This window comes from Rhincodon typus, chromosome 13 (assembly GCF_021869965.1).
Source record: "Rhincodon typus isolate 14 chromosome 13, sRhiTyp1.1, whole genome shotgun sequence".
Taxonomy (NCBI): Eukaryota; Metazoa; Chordata; class Chondrichthyes; order Orectolobiformes; family Rhincodontidae; genus Rhincodon; species Rhincodon typus.
This window is the reverse complement of record NC_063344.1, coordinates 64,166,763-64,185,631: the sequence shown is the minus strand read 5'-3', so window position 1 is coordinate 64,185,631 and position 18,869 is coordinate 64,166,763. Positions and strand designations below refer to the sequence as shown.

Here is an 18,869-nt window from a genome sequence, read left to right as displayed (position 1 = left end):
CCTAGACCCTTCATTTCTGAAGAAGGGTCTAGGCCCGAAACGTCAGCCTTCCTGCTCCTCTGATGCTGCTTGGCCTGCTGTGTTCATCCAGCTCTACACATTGTTATCTCAGATTCTCCAGCATCTGCAGTTCCTACTACTTCTGTACTTTCATTCATCCTGGAAAAGAACAAGTTGTTTCAGAGTCAATGTCTACCAAAAGTATATTAGGGGGGTGCCAATAGAGGCTGCACATGACTCTGCTTTAAAGTGTTGTTATGATTCCACCCCAGACCACCATATTTAAACATGACAATTTGGTTAGGGAGGTTTAACCTGTCATTTTTAATCTAGGTAAAAGTTGAGTTTCCAGGGAACTTTAGAATAAAGCCATATGATTCCAATATTTTGAACGAACAATACTTTACAAGTTAGAACAGTAATGCAATTTACATTTACAACTTACTTCTGATATACAGAATTATCATGTGTTAAAAATGGATAATATACTATGCTTGAACACCCCACAGCATATATCAAACAGCAAATGTGATCAAGACAGATCCCACAGATTTCTCAGGAACTCTCCCAGACATTAATAACATGATGGGGTATCAAATCTCATTTGGCTTCGCAAGAGATTATAATTCTTTATTTATGTCTTTTTGGCCTCAAGATGCCCTCTCAAAAGTTGTTGTATCACCGAATGCCTCAACAACTGCTCCTGTTCTGGTTGATCACCTTTTGCATTGGGTCTAAGCTCACTTGGACTCTGAAACCGTAATCAATACTCATAAGTATGGCCTCTGCTCTCAGACAGCTAGCTTTACCGAGCTAGTGTTGCCCCTGGCTTTTTTCCCCTTAGTTTTAATCTTGCTCAGTTTCCATGGAACAGGTTTTCCTTGTGAGATTTCAACCATCTTCTATTCTCTCAGTTACACTGAAGTATTAATGTGAACTGGCTTCTTCCAAGCCCTTGATGGTTCTCCCAAAACAGAGTCATTGACCTTCCTACTTTCTCAGCTCCCAGGTCTTTCTCCGAACCTTGATTCCAACTCTTAGCCACCTACGAATTCCTGGAATTTCTTCCTGAGTTTGTTTGAACAATTTAGAACCATTTTAACTACCTTCAACTCCTCAGTGAGTTTCCCCTCTATATTTCAGCTGTCTTCCCAGCAATACAGCTACGTGCTGCACTCCTTAAAACAAATGAAATCTACATCTCTCTCCTTCCCACCTTTACCCTCAGTATCTGCTTGTCTACTTTGAACTCTCGTTCGGTGACTGCTGGAATTACCCTGTGTGACTGATTGAAAACTTGGCAATAAACTCTGCCCCTATCACTGGGCAGAACTGAATTTTGCCACCTGACGACTCTGCAGCAGAAGGTGCTATGTCACATTTCACAGAGGAGGCTGTTTTCCCTGGTACAAGTGGACGTGTGGGAAACAGAGCTCATCAGAGGTGGCAAGCTCAGTTGAGTTCTTGGAGGCATCGATTGTGCATGGAAGCCATGAAAACAGGCCAGGGTTCTCTGATTCATTTCACGGGTTTCATTTACTGTAGAACAGTCCCTTAAAAGGATGCTGCCAAGAGCGCAAAAATAATTAACAATTTATTCAGCATTTATTGCCTGTCCTTAGCTGCCCAGCTTTTTAGGCCATTTCACAGTCAACCTCAAGTGAAGATGGCAGACTTCCTTCCCTGAAGGACATTAGTAAACCAGATGAGTTTTTTCCCTGACATCAGTGGATTCTTAATTCTAGATATTTTGTTTTAATGAATTCAAATTCCATTATCTGCCATGACAGGACTTGAACGTGGGTCCCCAGAATGTTAACTGAGTTTCTAGGTTAATAGTCTAGCGATAATGACACTCGGCCATCACCTCCCCTGTACACACGTGAGTTTGACAGAATGAACATCTGACTGGTCATTAAATCAGACTGGAATAAAGTGTTACATTTACAAAGGAAACTGCAGTTCATAATTATCTCATCAGGGGTCAATTAAAGTGTGGCAAAGGGATTCAATTAAACAATAACATCAGCACACATATGGAGTTGCTTTATCAACCACAAGCAAATAACAGGTGCAGTTTAGAAGCTGTGTGTCAGTGGGATGCTTTAGTTATCACAGGGCAAGACTGCTGGAATGCTTATAAGTGCAATCTGGAAGATCCCAGTTCAACCAATTGCATTCTATGCAGCAGCCTAGTGAGGTGGCAAAAGGAAGCTGTCAAGAATCTGCCAAAACCAATCTGCAGCCAGAGTGCCTCCTTCCTATAAATCCTCCCCTTCACTGTGTGGAAAAATGTGACCTTTCCTCCTTTAACCACATGTGATATCCTCAGTAATGTGTGTAAGATCACTTCAATTTTTAGAGCATGATGCTTGGGGAATATAGTCCCACACTTCAGTTCCATGGACTGTCTCCAAGTACTGTGCGTTTCACAGTTCAGTACTACAATCCCACGGAGTATCCTGCAGTTTGCATGAGGATATTTAAAGACACCAATGTGTTCTTTACCTGCTGTTTCTGGCTCTCTGCCTGAATCAGACTCTCGTCCCTCTCTTTTTGTAAACTGAGGATTTCTTCGTTCAGCTCTTCTTTCTCCTCCTCAAAGCGGGTGACTAGGTCTTCGCGTTCAAGTTGAAAACATTGAATGGCCGCATCCTTCTCTGAGGTCAGCTCAAGGTGTAGGCTCTCCTGTGGAGAGAATAAAACAGGAGCCAGTTGTCACTATGTATAGCCCTCACCCTTAGAATCTTAAACATCGATCTTTTGATTCAACAAATTTATGTCGACACATTTATTCAATGCTTTTACAGACTTCATTTTTGTTCAGCATGCTGCATGTGACAATTTCATACCCTGTTTAAGGCTTAAGTGGTATAAAGGTTTATTGCATTTTTTAAAAATCCATTCATAGAATGAGGGAAGCTAAGCTAGGATTTATTGCCCATCCCAGAGAGCAACTACATTGCTGTGGGTTTGAAGTCACATGGAACCCAGACCAGGTAAGGATGGCAGTTTCCTTTTCGTGAAGACATTAGTTAGCCAGATGGCTTTTTCCATCAATCGATTCATAGTCCTCATGCCCTGAACATTACCTGGGTCTCTGGATTAACAGTCCAGTGATAAAACCACTAGGCCATCGCATATCCCTGCATGTGACTGAGTATCGATTGCCCCCAGCACACTATTCCATTACTCATTAACTTTGGGAACAGGCGAACATTACAAAAAAATCTTCACTCAGCAAAATAAATGTTAATTGTAGGTTAATTTTAGGTGGAAGGAGATTAAACAGTTGGTAGTCTGTTATACAGGGCAGATAGAGTAGACTTTATTTAACATATGTGGAAAGTTTGACTTCCCAAGATACTTCTTCACGTCATACCTTTTCTTTCCGGAGGCGTTCAACATCCTCATCATGGATCAGTTTCTCATTGTTCAGTGAGAGCTTGGCCTCCTGCTCGACTTGATTTAGTTTCTGTTGCAATAGCTCTTTATCCTGTTCAAAGTTGATCAGCTGTTGCTCCATCTCCTTGCGGACACTGTCAATTTCCACTGAAATGAATAAGGCAATGACAGTTATTTTTAAAGTTTTCGAGAAGATTTGTAGCTCGGGTTGTGGATGAGGTTGTAGACTTGCTCGCTGAGCCGGTTGGTTTGTTTGCAAACATTTCGTCACCCTGCTAGGTAACAGCTTCAGTGCGCCTCCGGTGAAACATCGGTGTTCTGTCCCGCTTGTTATTTATATGCCTTAGCTTGTTGGGGTGTTTGGTACCACTTCCAGTTCTGTTTCTCAGTGATTTGTACACGGGGTTTAATTCAATGTGTTTGTTGATGGAGTTCTGGTTAGAATACCAGGCCTCCATGGCATGTCTCTGTTTGGCTTGCGCGATTATGGATGTGTTGTCCCAGTCAAATTCGTGTTGCTTATTGCTGGTGTGTAGTGAGACAAGTGAGAATTGGTCGTGTCTTTTGGTGTCTAGTTGGTGTTTGTGTATCCATATTGTCAGTTTTCTTCCAGTTTGGCTTATGCAGTGTTTCTCACAATCCTTGCGGGGTATTTTGTAATAATACACCGGTTTTGCTGGTTTTGGAAATGGGATCCTTTACGTTCGTTGGTAGCTGTCGCAGGGTGGTTGTTAGTTTGTGGGCTACCCTGATACCTAGGAGTCTGAGTAACCTTGTGGTCATCTCTGAAATGTCTTTGATGTACGGTAGGGTGATTAGTGAGTCTGGTCGTGTTGTGTTTCCTGTTGTGGTCTGCCTCGGAGGTAATGGCGGATTGTGCTTTTCGGGTATCCATTTCTTTTGAAGAGTCCATATAGGTGCTCCTGTTCTGCTTTGCGTAGTTTTGGGTTGCTGCAATGTGTTGTGGCTCATTTAAATAGTGTCCTGATGCAGCTCCGTTTGAGGTGGTTGCTAGTGTAATTGAGTATCTGGTCTGTATGTGTGGTCCTTCTAATATACACTGGTTTGGAATTCCCTGTTGTTTTTGTGTTCTATCATTATGTCTAGGAATGGTAGTCGGTTGTTGTTCTCTTCTCCTTTTGTGAATTTTATCCTGGTGAGGCATATAAATAACAAGTGGGACAGAACACTGATGCTTCACTGGAGGCACACTGATGTTACCTAGCAGGGTGACGAAACATTTGCAAACAAACCCAACAACTTAGTGAGCATGTCTACAACCTCACAGTCATTTTTTTCTGAAACATCACTGTTCAGATACATTTCAGCACAATTATACCACAAGTCTGGATTTGAGCACAAGTGTAGTGTACATGGGTACAGTAGGATAGGAGACAGTGCATCTGAGTACAGTAGGGAAGGTGGTATTCAGCTGAGGGTGCAGTGTATGATGTTGGAGGAGAGATTGAATCAGCGAGAAACGTATTCACTGGAATTTAGAAGAACGAGGGGGAATCTCATAGGAATGCATAAAATTCTAAAAGGACTAGAAAGGTTAGATTCAGGAAGTATGTTCCCAATGGTGAGGGAGTTCAGAGCTGAGGTCATAGTTTAAGAGTAAATGGTAAATCTTTTAGGGCTGAAATAAAAAGAAATTTCTTCACCCAGAGAGTGAAGAGCCTGTGGAATTCTCTGTCACAGAAAGCGGCTGAGGCCGAAACATTGAATGTTTTCAAGAAGGAGGTAGATAGACCTCTTGTGGCTAAAGGGATCAAGGGATATGGAGGGGGGTGAGTGGTGGAATTAGTGTATTGAACATGGTGATCAGCCCTGATCATAGTGAATGTTGAATTGGGCTTGAGGAGTCGAATGGCTTACTCTTGCTCCGATCTTCTATGTTTCTATGTGTCTTGGTACAGTAGGGTTGGTTATCCAACTGAGGGGCAGTGTATCTAGATAGGAGAGGGCATTGCTTGCAAGACAATTTATATCAAACTCAATCGGTTTTTTGACTAATACAGCTTATACAGCTGGGTGTCAGTTTTGTTTGATAATGCTCCTGTGAAGTGCCTTTGGTGCTTTTCTATACAAGTAGCCATACAAATGCAAGTTGTTGAATCCACTATGTAAAGACAACCTCTTCATTTTCTTGCCATGTGGTAGCACATTTCACATCCTTATCACTCTTTGAGTTAAGAAGTTTCCTTGAAAACCTTAATTGGAAAGAATGTCTCAATGTGTAGTGTAGCAAAGCCTTTCATTATCCAAGCTATCTATCACCTCATCCTCTGCCTTGATTTTATCTTCAGTTTTTCCTGATATTTATATCTTCCCAGTTTTGGAAGCCCTTGGCTGAAAAACACTCACTGTCTCCCTCCATTCTACTGAAATCAAAAGTGTGCTTTGGGAAAGAATATAGCTGTGATCACACCGGGAGTGGTAGGGCAAGTGTCTTAATCTGTGAGGGATAGGGCTGCAGGACCCAACAGCATGAGGCCCTCTACTGGGAAACAACTTTACACACAGACCTATGCACTGTACAGGGCACGGGGGTGTGGGGTCTCTAACCCCTGACCATCCTAATGCATTGTACCATGCTGGTTATGCATCTCCCTGCCCCAGACATCACTGAACAGCACATTCAAACCAATACTTTTACACACAGAGGCCAAAGAAAGAACATGGATGTTGTAGGATGAGTGGCAATGGTGCCAGCATTATCCATTGTCCTGTATAGGGCTTGTTCATCTTGCTTCCATCCACTGGTTGCAGAGCAGGGTCTTAACACAGACGGAGGATCACAGCACCATCTAGCCCTTCTCTGAAAAGTTCAGTATCTGTTCGTGAATGAGCAGGGCAGCTTCAAAAAGCCAGCTGTCATCTGGGTGCACAGCTGTCTTTTAAAGATGGCACAGGTGCCAGGGTCTTTCAGTGGATATCCCGCGAGTGGTGAGCTGGTCCAGGAGCCACGTGTAGTAAGATGGGGATAGAACTGAACACAAATGATGCCATAGGGTGGATTAGGTTAATGAGGTAGGTTTGGTGAGATCTCTCACCAGGCCTCGCGGTGAGAATCCCTCCATAATACAACGTATCTCACATGTAACCAAAACAATGCAGAATCTGCCGAATGTTACACACTTATTGAAATTTATTTGCAAATTACACAGACATTCTGTAAGTTCATTATTATCCTGTTGTATTTGGTCACATTTTTTCTTCTTATTGGAGTTGTTTGCAAATTTAGAAACCCTACTTCTAATTCATGGCTCTCGATCATTCCATTCATATTGCGAACAACAGTGGTCCCCGCACTGATCCCTATAGAAAACCATTTCCTATATTTTGCCTGTCTGAGCAGCTCCCCTTAACACCATCTGTTTCCTGTTTTGTAATCCAGTTTATCATCCATTTTGCTATTTATCTTGTGCATTCAGACACACTGATGTTAGCATTGAGACTATCTGGTACTTGTCTTTTAAAAAAAGAGAATTCTATGATTATTTGAAAATGAAATATTTACAAGGCTATAGGGAAAAGGCAGGGGAGTGGCACTGGATGGTCTGCTCTTGCAGAGAACCGGAACTGACATGATGAGTTGAATGGTCTCCTTCAGTACTGAAACCATCCTGGGATTTGGAGGACTGAGTATTACAGGCTAACTGCAATTCAGAAAGGAGATATGTGGACCTGGAAGTTTCAGCCATAGCATACCTACCATTAGTATATCTGTCCCAACACTGATGCTGTGAGAGACATTGGTTACCTGCCTGTGGCCCAATTGAAGCCCTTAAGTGGGCAATTAATGCTCAGTTAATGGAGTCATCTCATTACCACACTGATGAAATGGGCAATGGGAAGGACCTGCACTCAACATGTCGCGCAGTTCGTTTTCCATGCAGCTAATGAAGGATGGAGTGAGTGGTCTGCTTCATCTGCCCCTAGCCCAACAATCCCCTCACCCCTCACAACCCGCAGGCCCTCCTGTATCAATTGAAGGCTTCCCTTCCACATGTTTTGCCTCCCCACATCTACCTTAGTCACCGTCCCGTTTAACACGGCCTGCTGGGCCCCCATCAGCCATGCTTTGGAGAGATCTTGGGTCCATTGCTGAATGCTATCTCCATGACCTACGGCAACATCTGCAGTGACCACCTCTCCAGCTGGTGTACAGAGCTGGTGGCTCCAATAGGAGACAGTCAGAAGTCTGGCTCATAGTAGTCTCATTGCCAAAAACATTAAAATGGAGTGAGCAAGCTTTTGTGGTGCAGTGGTAGTGTCCCTACCTCTGGGCCATGAGGCCTAGGTTCGATCCCTACCTGCTTCAGACGTGCATTCTAGCATCTCTAAACAGATAGATTAAAAATAAATAAAATGATGTGATCTGAGCTCATATCCAAAATATACACTGGGATGGCTCCTCAGTAAGGAACATTACTCTCTGATTCTATATTGCATCTGCTGCTTTACCCTTACTACTCTTTCTGTTACTTCTTCCAGGAATTCAGTGGGGTTGGTCCAGTATGAGTATCCTATTTGTAAATTACAGTGATCATTCTTTGATATTTTTCCAATGACTAGAGGTTTTTCTACCACATCTTTAAGTGAAGTTTTCATTATCTTTTCTACTATCGACAATATGCAGATGATCTGCAGTTCACTGGAATTATTCTCCTCCCTACTGAAGTATAATAAATGCATTAGCTTTTCATAGAATCCCTACAGCATGGAAACAGATCACTCAGTCCAACAAGTTCATGCCAACTCTCCAAACAGCATCCCACCCAGACCCCATGGCTAATCCACCTAACCTACACATCCCTGGACACTATGGGCACTTTAGTACAGCCAATCTACCTAACTTGCACATCTTTGGACTGTGGGAGGAAACCGGAGTACCCAGAGGGGACCAACGCAGACATAGGGAGAATGTGCAAACTCCACACAGACAGATGCCCAGGGCTGGAATTGAACCCAGGTCCTTGTTGCTGTGAGGCAGCAGTGTAACCACTGAGCCACTGAGCCACCGTGCCACCCAAAATGTGCAAACTCCACATGGACAGTCACCTAAGGCTGGAATCGAACCTGAGTACCTGATACTGTGAGGCAGCAGCACTTACCACTTTGCCACCATGCCACCCAAGTCCATTGGCACTCTGCCCTTTGAAATGAGATTTATGAATCAGCAATCCTATTTGAAGACGCACAGGTGCATACCATTTAAACTAAGATTTGAAAGTCAAGTTTGATCTGTTTATTCATTATCGCTCCATTTCTGTTTTAAATGATTGTCTACTACGCAAGATTTTTTTCCCTGTCATGTCCACCTGTGGCCAATATTGAGACAACTTAATTATCTACCATTTCTGTCAATATCATTACCTGCAAGCTCATCTTGCTCATCTCTAAGTGGCCCTTTGTCTATCCTTATTTTCATCTTGTTAATTATGTGTCTGTAAAATGATGTATCATTTCTTTATTAAAATCCCATGACAAATTAATTTTGCAGTTCGTCTTTGCCTTCCTAATAGCTTTTCAAATTCTTTTCCAATTGCTTTGCATTCCCATTTTTAAAAGTAACACACTCACCCTTATCCTGCTTTGCCGAAGATTGATAAACTGAGATTGAAATGTTGCTCGGTGTAGTGAATTGGTACTACTATGTTGAGGGTGCAGCCTGGTTGGGTACATTAGATGGATGTTAAAAGATAAGGCATAAAATTGCTGAGTGCAAAGCGTAAGTTGGCTTGTGTTGGTACAATAATTATTGAGGGAGGAACTAAATATGTACTGAATACCAGCTGGTCTAAGAATGTACAAAGAATGAAACTATTCTATTAGGCATGTGGTAATCTACATGCACCATTTAAATTCACACACAACACATGTATAGGCATAAATATAAAAATGGGGACTCCTGCATTAAAACATATACAACCTAGAAGTGATTTCTCAGCAAGGAGGATGGTCTGGTTCTCTCCCTCTAACTGCTCCTTACGAGTTTCCAGCTGTGAAACTAGGTGCTGGGATTCAAACAAATTGGTCTCTAAGGCTTCCTTGTCTGCCCTGAAACAGAATAAAAATCAAAATTCAAAAAGGTCGCAGGGTCACGACAGAGTCAAAATCATACATCAGCACGACACAACAAACAGCACTTTGGCTTGATTCACGAAGATGGATTTTCAAACTGATCACCTTTTGGAGCCACACATTTTGTACCAACAATAAGACTGCCTATTTCCACCTCTGCAATGTCGAATGGATCCAAGCCAAACAGTGATGTAGGAAGATAGATAGAATTTCTCTTCCATTAAAAAAAACTGAAAGAACTGCGGATGCTGTAAATCAGAAACAACAACAGAAATTGCTGGAAAACTCAGCAGCTCTGGCAGCGTCTGTGGAGAGAAATCAGTTAACAGTTCGTGTTGAGTGACCTTTCCTCAGAATTTACCCTCGGTAGGTTTGTTCACAGGTTGCAAATTTACAGATCTCTGCCTTCTAACTCAGTGTTCCAGCTCACCCACTTTGTGGTTGTCCTCCATCCTTCCAACAATGCCCATGACTTGTATGTGTTCAACAGCAAAATCAACCAACTATTACCACATAACGCCACCCCAACTTCAGCTTTGCCTCAGCAATGTGCTGCTGCAAATCTTGCCCACAAGATTTGATTAACGGCACACAGCCAGTGTGAGAATGAGATAACAAGGTGTAAAGCTGGATGAACACAGCAGGCCAAGCAGCATCAGAGGAGCAGGAAAGCTGACGTTTCGGGTCTGGACCCTTCTTCAGAAATGGGGGAGGGGAAGGGGATTCTGAAATAAATAGAGAGAGGGGGGAGGCAGATGGAAGATGGATAAAGGAGGAAGTGTGAAGATGAGTTTGCCTCAGTGAGACAGAGGTTGAGTGAGTATATCTGGAAGCTTGATTCAAAGTGTGAAGTCAACTGGTAGAGTCATACAGTACGAAAACAGACCCTTCAGTCCAACTCATCCCACGCCGAGCAAGTTTCTTAACTAAACTAGTCCCATTTGCCCATGTTTGACCCATATCCCTCTAAACCTTTGCTATTCAGGTACCTACGCAAATGTCTTTTAAATGTTGTAACTGTACCTGCATCTACCACTTCCTCTGGCAGTTCATCCCACATACAAACCACCCTCTGTGTGAAAAAGTTGCCACTCAGGTCCCTTTTAAATCTTTTTCTCTCACCTTAAAATTATGCCGTCTGTTTTGGACTCCCCTATGCTAGAGAAAAGACCTTTGCTATATTAATGCCGCTCATGATTTTATAAACCTCTTTAAAGATAAACCTTCAACCTCCTACACACCAGTGAAATAAGTCCCAGCCTATCTACCCTCTCCTTATAACTCAAACGCTCCAGTCCTGGTAACATATTTGTGAATAATATTTTTCAAATTCAGTTCTAGGATAAAAGTCATTCTGACCTCAACCTCATAGCCTTTACGTAAGTTAACTAGCCAGTTAAACAGGAAGCTGTTTGATAATAGCAGTTATCTATCAATCACTCAAACCCATTACATCGATGACTGCATTGGTGTTGCATCCTGGCAGCAGTTCATCAACTTCACTAACAACTTCCACCCCCTCCTCAAATTCACTTGGTCTATCTCAGACATCTCCCTCCCCTTTCTTGATCTTTCCGTTTCCGTTTTTGGTGACAGTTTACGGATTGATATTGATGATAAACCCACAGACTCCCATAGCTACCTAGACTACACCTCCTCCTACCCCGTATTCTGCAAAAACTCCATCCCTTTCTCCCAATTCCTCCGTCTCCATCACATCTGCTCTGACGAGATGACATTCGACTCCCAAGCTTCCCCGATGTCCGCCTTTTTCAAACAACGCGTTTTCCCCCTCTGTCATCCAGACAGCCCTCCACCACACCTCCTCCATTCCCCGCTCCACAGCTCTTAACCACACCCTCCCCAAACATAAAGATAGGGTCCCTCTTGTCCTCACTTTCCATCCCACCAGCCTCCGCATCCACTGTATCATCCTCAAACACTTCCCCCAACTCCCATTAGACCCCACCACCCAGAACGTCTTCCTCTCCCCACCCCTTTCTGTCTTCCGCAAGTACCGTTCCCTTCGCCACTCCTTAGTTTGCGCCACACTCCCCACCAACCACTCCAACCCGCCCGGTACCTTCCCCTGTAACCGTAAAAGATGCAACACCTGCCCACACACCACCTCCCTCACCTCCATCCAGGGCCCTAAACAGCCCTTCCACGTGAGACAGAGCTTCACCTGCATCTCTTCCAACCTAGTCTATTGCATCTGGTGCTCCTGATGTGCTATTCTCTATGTCAGTGAGACCAAATGTAGACTAGGTGACCGTTTCGCCGAGCAACTTCGCCTGGCCTGTAACGGCCAACCTAACCTCCCAGTCACCACCCATTTCAACTCCCCGTCCCCCTCCCCTCCAACATGTCTGTCCTCGGCCTCCTCCAGTGTTGGAATGATTCAGACACAAATTTGGGGAGCAACACCTTATCTTATGCCTGGGCACCCTACACACTGGAAAACTCAACATTGAGTTCACCAATTTCAACTAACCTCCCCACCCAACCCTGGCTCCCTTTCCAGCCCCACCTCTCTCTTCCAATCCACCTACTGACCCTCCCTTCCAGCCACCAACTGGGTTCATCCCTCCCATCGACCAACCAGGTCGTACCTACCACCAGTTTCCTCCTATCACCACCATTCTGCTTCCACCCCTTCCCCTCACCCCTCTGTATCTGCAGCTCCCCCTACCCCCACATCCAGTCCTGAAGAAGGGTAATACGCGAAACGTTGACTGCTCCTTTCCTCCAATTGCTGCCTGGCTTGCTGTGTTCTTCCAGCCTCCTGTTTATTCAGGCAAAGGATTTTGAGTAGACAAAGTGTAGATTACTGAGACAGGAAATTAATCTGGAAAGTGACTTTCATCATAGTGCTATGTAAATACGGGAATTCTTAAAGCGCATTGTCAGTCAGGATGCATTCAATGTGAGGAAATCTTCACCAGAGAAGAAAGAGATTGTGTAAACTTGGGAATTGGTGCACAATGGGAGTTCAGTCCTGGGGAATACAAGAGGTGCTTTAAGTCAGGTTCCCTATAAGTACTAAAGTGTGTGGGGTTTGGTGAAGGGTGGTGGTAAGGTACTTTTTTCTCTTTTAAGCTTTCTCAGTAATTTCATTGGCAGTAAGAAAGTACTATTAGGGACTGTCTTTAAACTGTTGTAAATTAGAAAAGCATATCATTTTTAAAGTAGCCACAATTGGATTTACATGAGAAACACCAAGAATAAGAGAAGTCAGGGCCAATATAATAAGGAAAATTAGCTTTTATTCTGCTTTAGATTACTTTCATGTAAGGGAAGTAACGTTAAAATGTGACAGATCAGTTGAGTGGAATAGGTGGCCTGTGGGAAGTCATGGGTCCGATTGGTGACGGAGATGCATACCAGCTGCAGAAACCTGAGCTCTGGGTTTCAGAGACTGAATGGTGGCTGAAGTCACCATGGTGCATATGCAAGGCCGAGAGTTACATGGATAAAGTTTTTGAGAAGATTTATAGCTTGGGTTGTGGATGAGGTTGTAGACATGCTCGCCAAGCTAGTAGATTTGATTGCCAACGTTTCTTCACCCTGCTAGGTAACATCGTCAGTGTGCCTCCGGTGAAGTGTTAGTGTTCTGTCCCACTTGTTATTTCTATGCCTCGGTTTGCTGGGGAGGTTGGTATTACTTTCAGTTCTGATTTTCAGTGGTTTGTATATTGGGTCCAGTTCAATGTGTTTGTTGATGGAGTTCCGGTTGGAACGCCAGGCCTCCAGGAATTCCCTGGCATGTCTCTGTTTTAGATACCCACAAAGCACAATCTGCCATTACCCCCACGACAGACCACAACAAGAAGACACAACATGGCCAGACACAATAGTCACCCTGCTACACATCAGAGACATATCAGAGATGACCACAAGACTACTCAGATACCTAAGTATCAGGGTAGCCCACAAACCAACAACCACCCCACGATAACTACTGACGAATGCAAAGGATCCCATACTCATAAGCAATAAAACTAACGTAATATACAAAATACCATGCAAGGGCTGTGAAAAACATTACACAAGCCAAACTGGAAGAAAACTGTTGAGGTTGTTGAAGTTGGTTGGCTCGCCGAGCTGGTTTCTTGTTTCGCAGACGTTTCGTTACCACGCTTGGTAACATCCTCAGTGCAGCCTCCGATGAAGCGTCGGTGTGTTCTCCCGCCTGGTTTTTAAACTCTGGGATCCGTTGAGATGGATTGCCTCACTTCCGGGTTTCCTTCATAGTGGAATGTATATGGGGTCGAGTTCAATGTGCAATGGAAGAAAACAGACAATAAGAATACACAAACACCAACCAGCCACCAAGAGACACGACCAATTCTCACTGGTCTCAATACACACGGACAAAGAAGGACACAAATTCGACTGGGACAACACATCCAGAATAGCACAAGCCAAACAAATTCCTGGAAGCCTGGTATTCCAACCAGAACTCCACCAACAAACACATTGAATTAGAGCCTGTGTACAAACCACTGAGAAACAAAACCGGAAGTGATGCCAACCACCCCAGCAAAACAAGACATATAAATATAAGCGGGACAGAACACCAACGCTTCACCGGAGGCGCACTGACGATGTTACCTAGCAAGGTGACGAAGCGTCTGTAATCAAACACAACGGCTCAGTGAGCAAGTTTACAACGTCAGTTAGATTGATATAGCACAGACAGGTGGGCACACCATGGCTTAGGGTCTCGAGGCAGAAAGGAAACAGGCGACTACTAGACTGTCCAAGAGAAACACTCAGGTCGTGCAGGAGTTCCTTGAGGTCCTGCACAAAAATTGGTTTGGGAAGATGAAGGTGGTGCTGATTCCTCAGGGGAGTGCAGTCAGAGCCATTCTATGGCACCCTAACATGCCAGACTGGTTTTTTTAATTCATTCACGGGATGAGGGCGTCGCCAGCCAGGCAGCATTTATTGCCCATCCCAAATTGCCCAGAGGGAAGTTAAGAGTCAACCACATTGCTGTGGGTCTGGAGTCACACGTAGGCCAGACCAGGTAAGGATGTCAGTTTCCTTCCCTAAAGGACATTAGTGAACCAGATGGGATTTTCCAACAATCAACAATGGATTCATGGTCACCATTAGATTCTTAATTCCAGGTATTTTATTGAATTCAAATTCCACCATCTGCCATGGTGGGATTCGAACCCGGGTCCCCAGAACGTTATCAGGGTTGCGGGACATTCTGTGGGAGAGAGAACAGCCAAGAGGTCATGAACCATGATAATATCAATAACTTAGGGAGGAAGTAGGGTTTGGTCCTGCAATCAGAATTTAGGAAGCTACGTAGAAAATTAGCAACCAGAACGTCAAAGCCATATTCTCCGGATTACTCCCAGCGTCACATAGAAGGGAGTATAGAAATATAAGGATAAAACAGATGAATGAATGGCTGGAATGATGGTGCAGGAGAGAGGGCTTTAGATTCCTGGGTCAGGCTCTAGGGAGATGGTAACTACCCAAGTGAATGGGTTGCACCTGAATAGAGCTGGGCTTTTTCCTAGTGCTGTTAAGAGGCTTTTCAATGAAATCAACAGGAGTGAGGGAACCAAGAGGAAAGATCAGACAAGAATTTTAGATTTTCAAATTATTCCAGTGACAGATAGATCTCTTTAAGAAAATGGTAAGTTAGTAAGTGATGTTGGAATATGAAATCTATATCAGGGTTACACTGCATGTATGTGAATTGCTGGTAGTGAAGTTAATAAGACTGGGTGATTACAGACACAGACTGCCACATGGAACTATATGTTGTGGTGATAACCAGGAGTTCAGGAGGCTGGCCGTTGTGGTGGTGGTGGTTGAGGGTGGGGAGTGTAGAGATTGTCATGAGGTCAGCCAGGTCAACCTCACAGAATATGAGTTCCCTAACTGGGGCTGTTATTCTGGTCCAAACAGGGAGCCCTGGCTGACAGATATAAACAGGACATCCTGGCACTCTGAGCGATGGCTCTGAGGAGCTGGATCAGTGTTAAGGCTGCTCCACCTTTTTACTGACCATCAGATCAAGAATTAGATCCCACTGGACATGTATAGCTGTTGGAAATTCTCCTGATCTTCTGAACACAATCTCGGAACACTGGCCCCTCATTGCCTCTGACACCATTCCAGTATAGTTGGGTAATTAATGTCTCCCATCATAACTACTCCATAATGTGGCATCTCTCTAATTGCCATGAAGATTTGATGTTCTATGAGTTCATGGTTTATAGACTACATATAACACTGTAATCGCATACTTTTGTTCTTTAGCTCTTGTCAAATTGATTTTGTCTTTGACCCCTCGAAGGCGTCCTCTTTCTTCAGCTCTTAACCAATACCGCCACCCTCCCCTTTCCTTCCTTCTCTATCTTTTCCAAACACTTTTTACCCAGGAAGATTTAACGCCCAGCCTTGACCCCCACCCTTGACCCCGGGGATTTACTTCAAGTGGAAAGTTTAAGTAGAATCTAAACTTCCAGAATTCCCCACCTGAGGCCAGCCACCTCCTCACCCAGAGCCCTGCTCTCCTTCTCAGCTGCTGTTAGCTGCACCACCAGGTTGGCTTTATCCTTCTGCAGTTCCTCTTTCTCTTTGCTGGCTCGGAGGATTCCTTCGTTTTGAAGTTCTACGTCCCGTTGTATTTGGGCCAGCTGTTCACTCAGAGCCTGCTTTTGCCTGTTTACCTGCATGGGACAGAGAGAGAGAAAGCGCAATCAAATAGGTGTCAGGAAGAGCCAAAAACGAAAGGGAAAAAGACCAGCCAGTCTCTGAAGGGAAAAGACTGCATTGTAGTTAGAATGGGATCTGACTCTGGAAGCCTCGAGTTCAACCCATGCCAGCTTTCTGTTGTGAATTTATCGAATTTTCCATTTCCAGTCAGATGTCCAATGTTCACATGCCGTCTTTGCACCCCAGCCAAGAAGATTGGCTTGTAAATTGTAAGAGAGGGCCATCTGAATTTATAATTGCCTTCGCATAGTCAGTGGGCAATCATAGAGTCATAGAGTCACACAGCATGGAAACAGACCCTTCGGTCCAACCAGTCCATGCTGACCATAATCCCAAACCAAACTAGTCCCAGCATCCTGCACTTGCCCCATATCCCTCCAAACATTTTTTACTCATGTGCTTATCCAAATGTCTTTTAAATGTCGTAATTATACCTTCATCTACACTTTCTCTGGAAGCTTATTCCACACACAAAATATTCACTGTGTAAAAAAGTTGCCCCTCATGTCTTTTTTAAATCTTTCTCCTCTCACCTTAAAAATATGCCCCCTAGTCTTGAAAGTGCCCGTGCTAGAGAAAAGACACCTACCATTTACCTTATCTACGCCCCTTATGATTTTATAAACCTCTGTATGGTCATCTCTAAATCTCCTATGCTCCAGTGGAAAGAAATCCCAGCTTATCCAACCTCTCCTTATCATGAGTTGTGGTGAAAGACGACAGCACTGGTATGATCACTGTTTCCATTTCCACAGACGCTGCTAGATCTGCTTCCAGCATTTTCTGTTGATATGCTGTGAATTGAAGAGTCAAGTCCAGGGGTAATAAAAACATGGATGCATCAGATCTCCAGCTGGATGATTAGCACTATTGAATTGTTACAAATTAATCTGGCTTGCTACAGCTCTCGAACCCAGTCTCCTCCTTTGAGACAATTGTCAAGACTTACTTCTTTGGTCCTCTTTGACCTCATGTCTCTTTGATTGGCTTGGTATTATAATTTGTTGAATCATGCTCCCATGATGTGTGCATGACATTTAAGGTTCTATATCAATATGGTTTGCTAGAAATCATTCCTTATTTAGCATCGTTCTCTACCACTACTGACCAACCCTTAAAACAAAAGATATAAAAAACATTTGTTGGATTTATCAGCTAGAGTTACTGCATCTGCAGTTTACCTTATCATCTACTTTGTGCTTTCCATACCTGCCCAAGCTGCTCCTGGAACTGGTCTCTCTCTTGTCGGACAATCATTATTTCACATTGTAGCTGCTCACGGCTTTGCTCCACAATCTGCAGAGACTGATCCAGGCCGTGTTTCTCTGTGTCCAGCTCCATTTTCTCCTGCTTTACACGAACCAACACATCCTGGATGTTAGCCTTTGCCTTTTCAATCTCTTTCTTCTGTCCCTGCAGGGCCGATCTGTCATTTTCCATCTAATAGAAAATGGAAATATCAACTTGTTATTACCTCCAAGCTTTCAACCTTGTTTAGTCCACTTTGAATTCCAAACTGGCAACCTAAATGTTGGAAGAATCAGTTTGAAGCCAATTCAAAAGGACGTGGATTAAGGTAGGCAAACTCATAGTGCAAATGAGGATAAATGAATATAATCTCATAGCCATTACGAAAACGTGGTTACAAGGAGATCGAAACTGGGATATTTGATCTTTCAGAGAGACAGGAGGGGCGGAAAAGTGGGTAGGATAGCACTGTTAGTAAGAGATGAAATGAAATAGGCTGCAATAGGGTTGCATAGAGGAATGATATAGAGTCCATTTGGCAGAGGTTTAAAAAAAAGCAAGGCTAAGAAGACATTGGTAGGAGTAGTGTACAGACCCCCAAACAGTAGCCAGTCTGTAGGAAAGGCTATAAAATCAACAAACAGTAGGAGCATGTAAAAAAAGGCAGAGTAATAATAATGGGTAACTTTAATCATCATGTTAATTGGATTATTCAAATTGGAAAGAGTAGCTATGACAACCAATTCATAGAGTGCCTTCAGGATAGTTCCCTAGAGCAATATGTCACAGGGATAACTAGGGAGCAGGCTGCCTTGGATCTGGGAATGGATACTGAGGTGGGTTTAATAAATGACCTCAGAGTAAAACAAAATCCCTCAGGAATGATCAAACTTAATTTTCAGTTTGCGTGTGAGAAACTTAGGTTGGAAACAACTGTGTTTACCATAAATAAAAGGAATTACAATGAAATGAGGATAGAGTTATCAGGAGGTAATCCATGACTCTCAATAAAAACACATTGCAGTAAGGAGGAAGAATTCTAAGAGAGTGATAAACCAACCATGGCTAGCCAAGGAAGTTAAGCAGAGTATTAAACTGAAAGAAAAAGCATATAAAAAAGGCAAAGTCAATGACAACCCCAAAATCTGGCACAAATCTAGAATCCAGTAAATGAGGTCCAAAAATATGATAAAGACAGAGAAAATAAACTATGACAGCAAAGTAATGAGAAATATTAAGACTGACAATAGAAGAAATTTAAATGAAGAGAGAGGTCAAAGTGAATATAGGCCCCTCAGAAAATGAAACTAGGGAGACAGTAATGAGGAACAAGGAAATGGAAAGAAGAAAAATAAACATTTTATTTCAATCTTCATGGT

At 43.3% G+C, this 18,869-nt stretch overlaps 1 protein-coding gene across 1 annotated transcript in view; it reads right to left on the bottom strand.

Moving 5' to 3' along the window:
- Nucleotides 1-18,869, bottom strand: part of crocc2 (ciliary rootlet coiled-coil, rootletin family member 2) — a 267,028-nt gene that overhangs the window by 120,563 nt on the left and 127,596 nt on the right. Inside the window, exons 17-21 of the mRNA XM_048604136.1 lie at nt 17,452-17,682; nt 16,003-16,196; nt 9,344-9,471; nt 3,383-3,552; nt 2,509-2,688 (exon numbers count right to left, since the gene is read on the bottom strand). Of these exons, the coding sequence (XP_048460093.1) occupies nt 2,509-2,688; nt 3,383-3,552; nt 9,344-9,471; nt 16,003-16,196; nt 17,452-17,682 (903 nt within the window). The remainder of the gene's footprint in view (nt 1-2,508; nt 2,689-3,382; nt 3,553-9,343; nt 9,472-16,002; nt 16,197-17,451; nt 17,683-18,869) is intronic.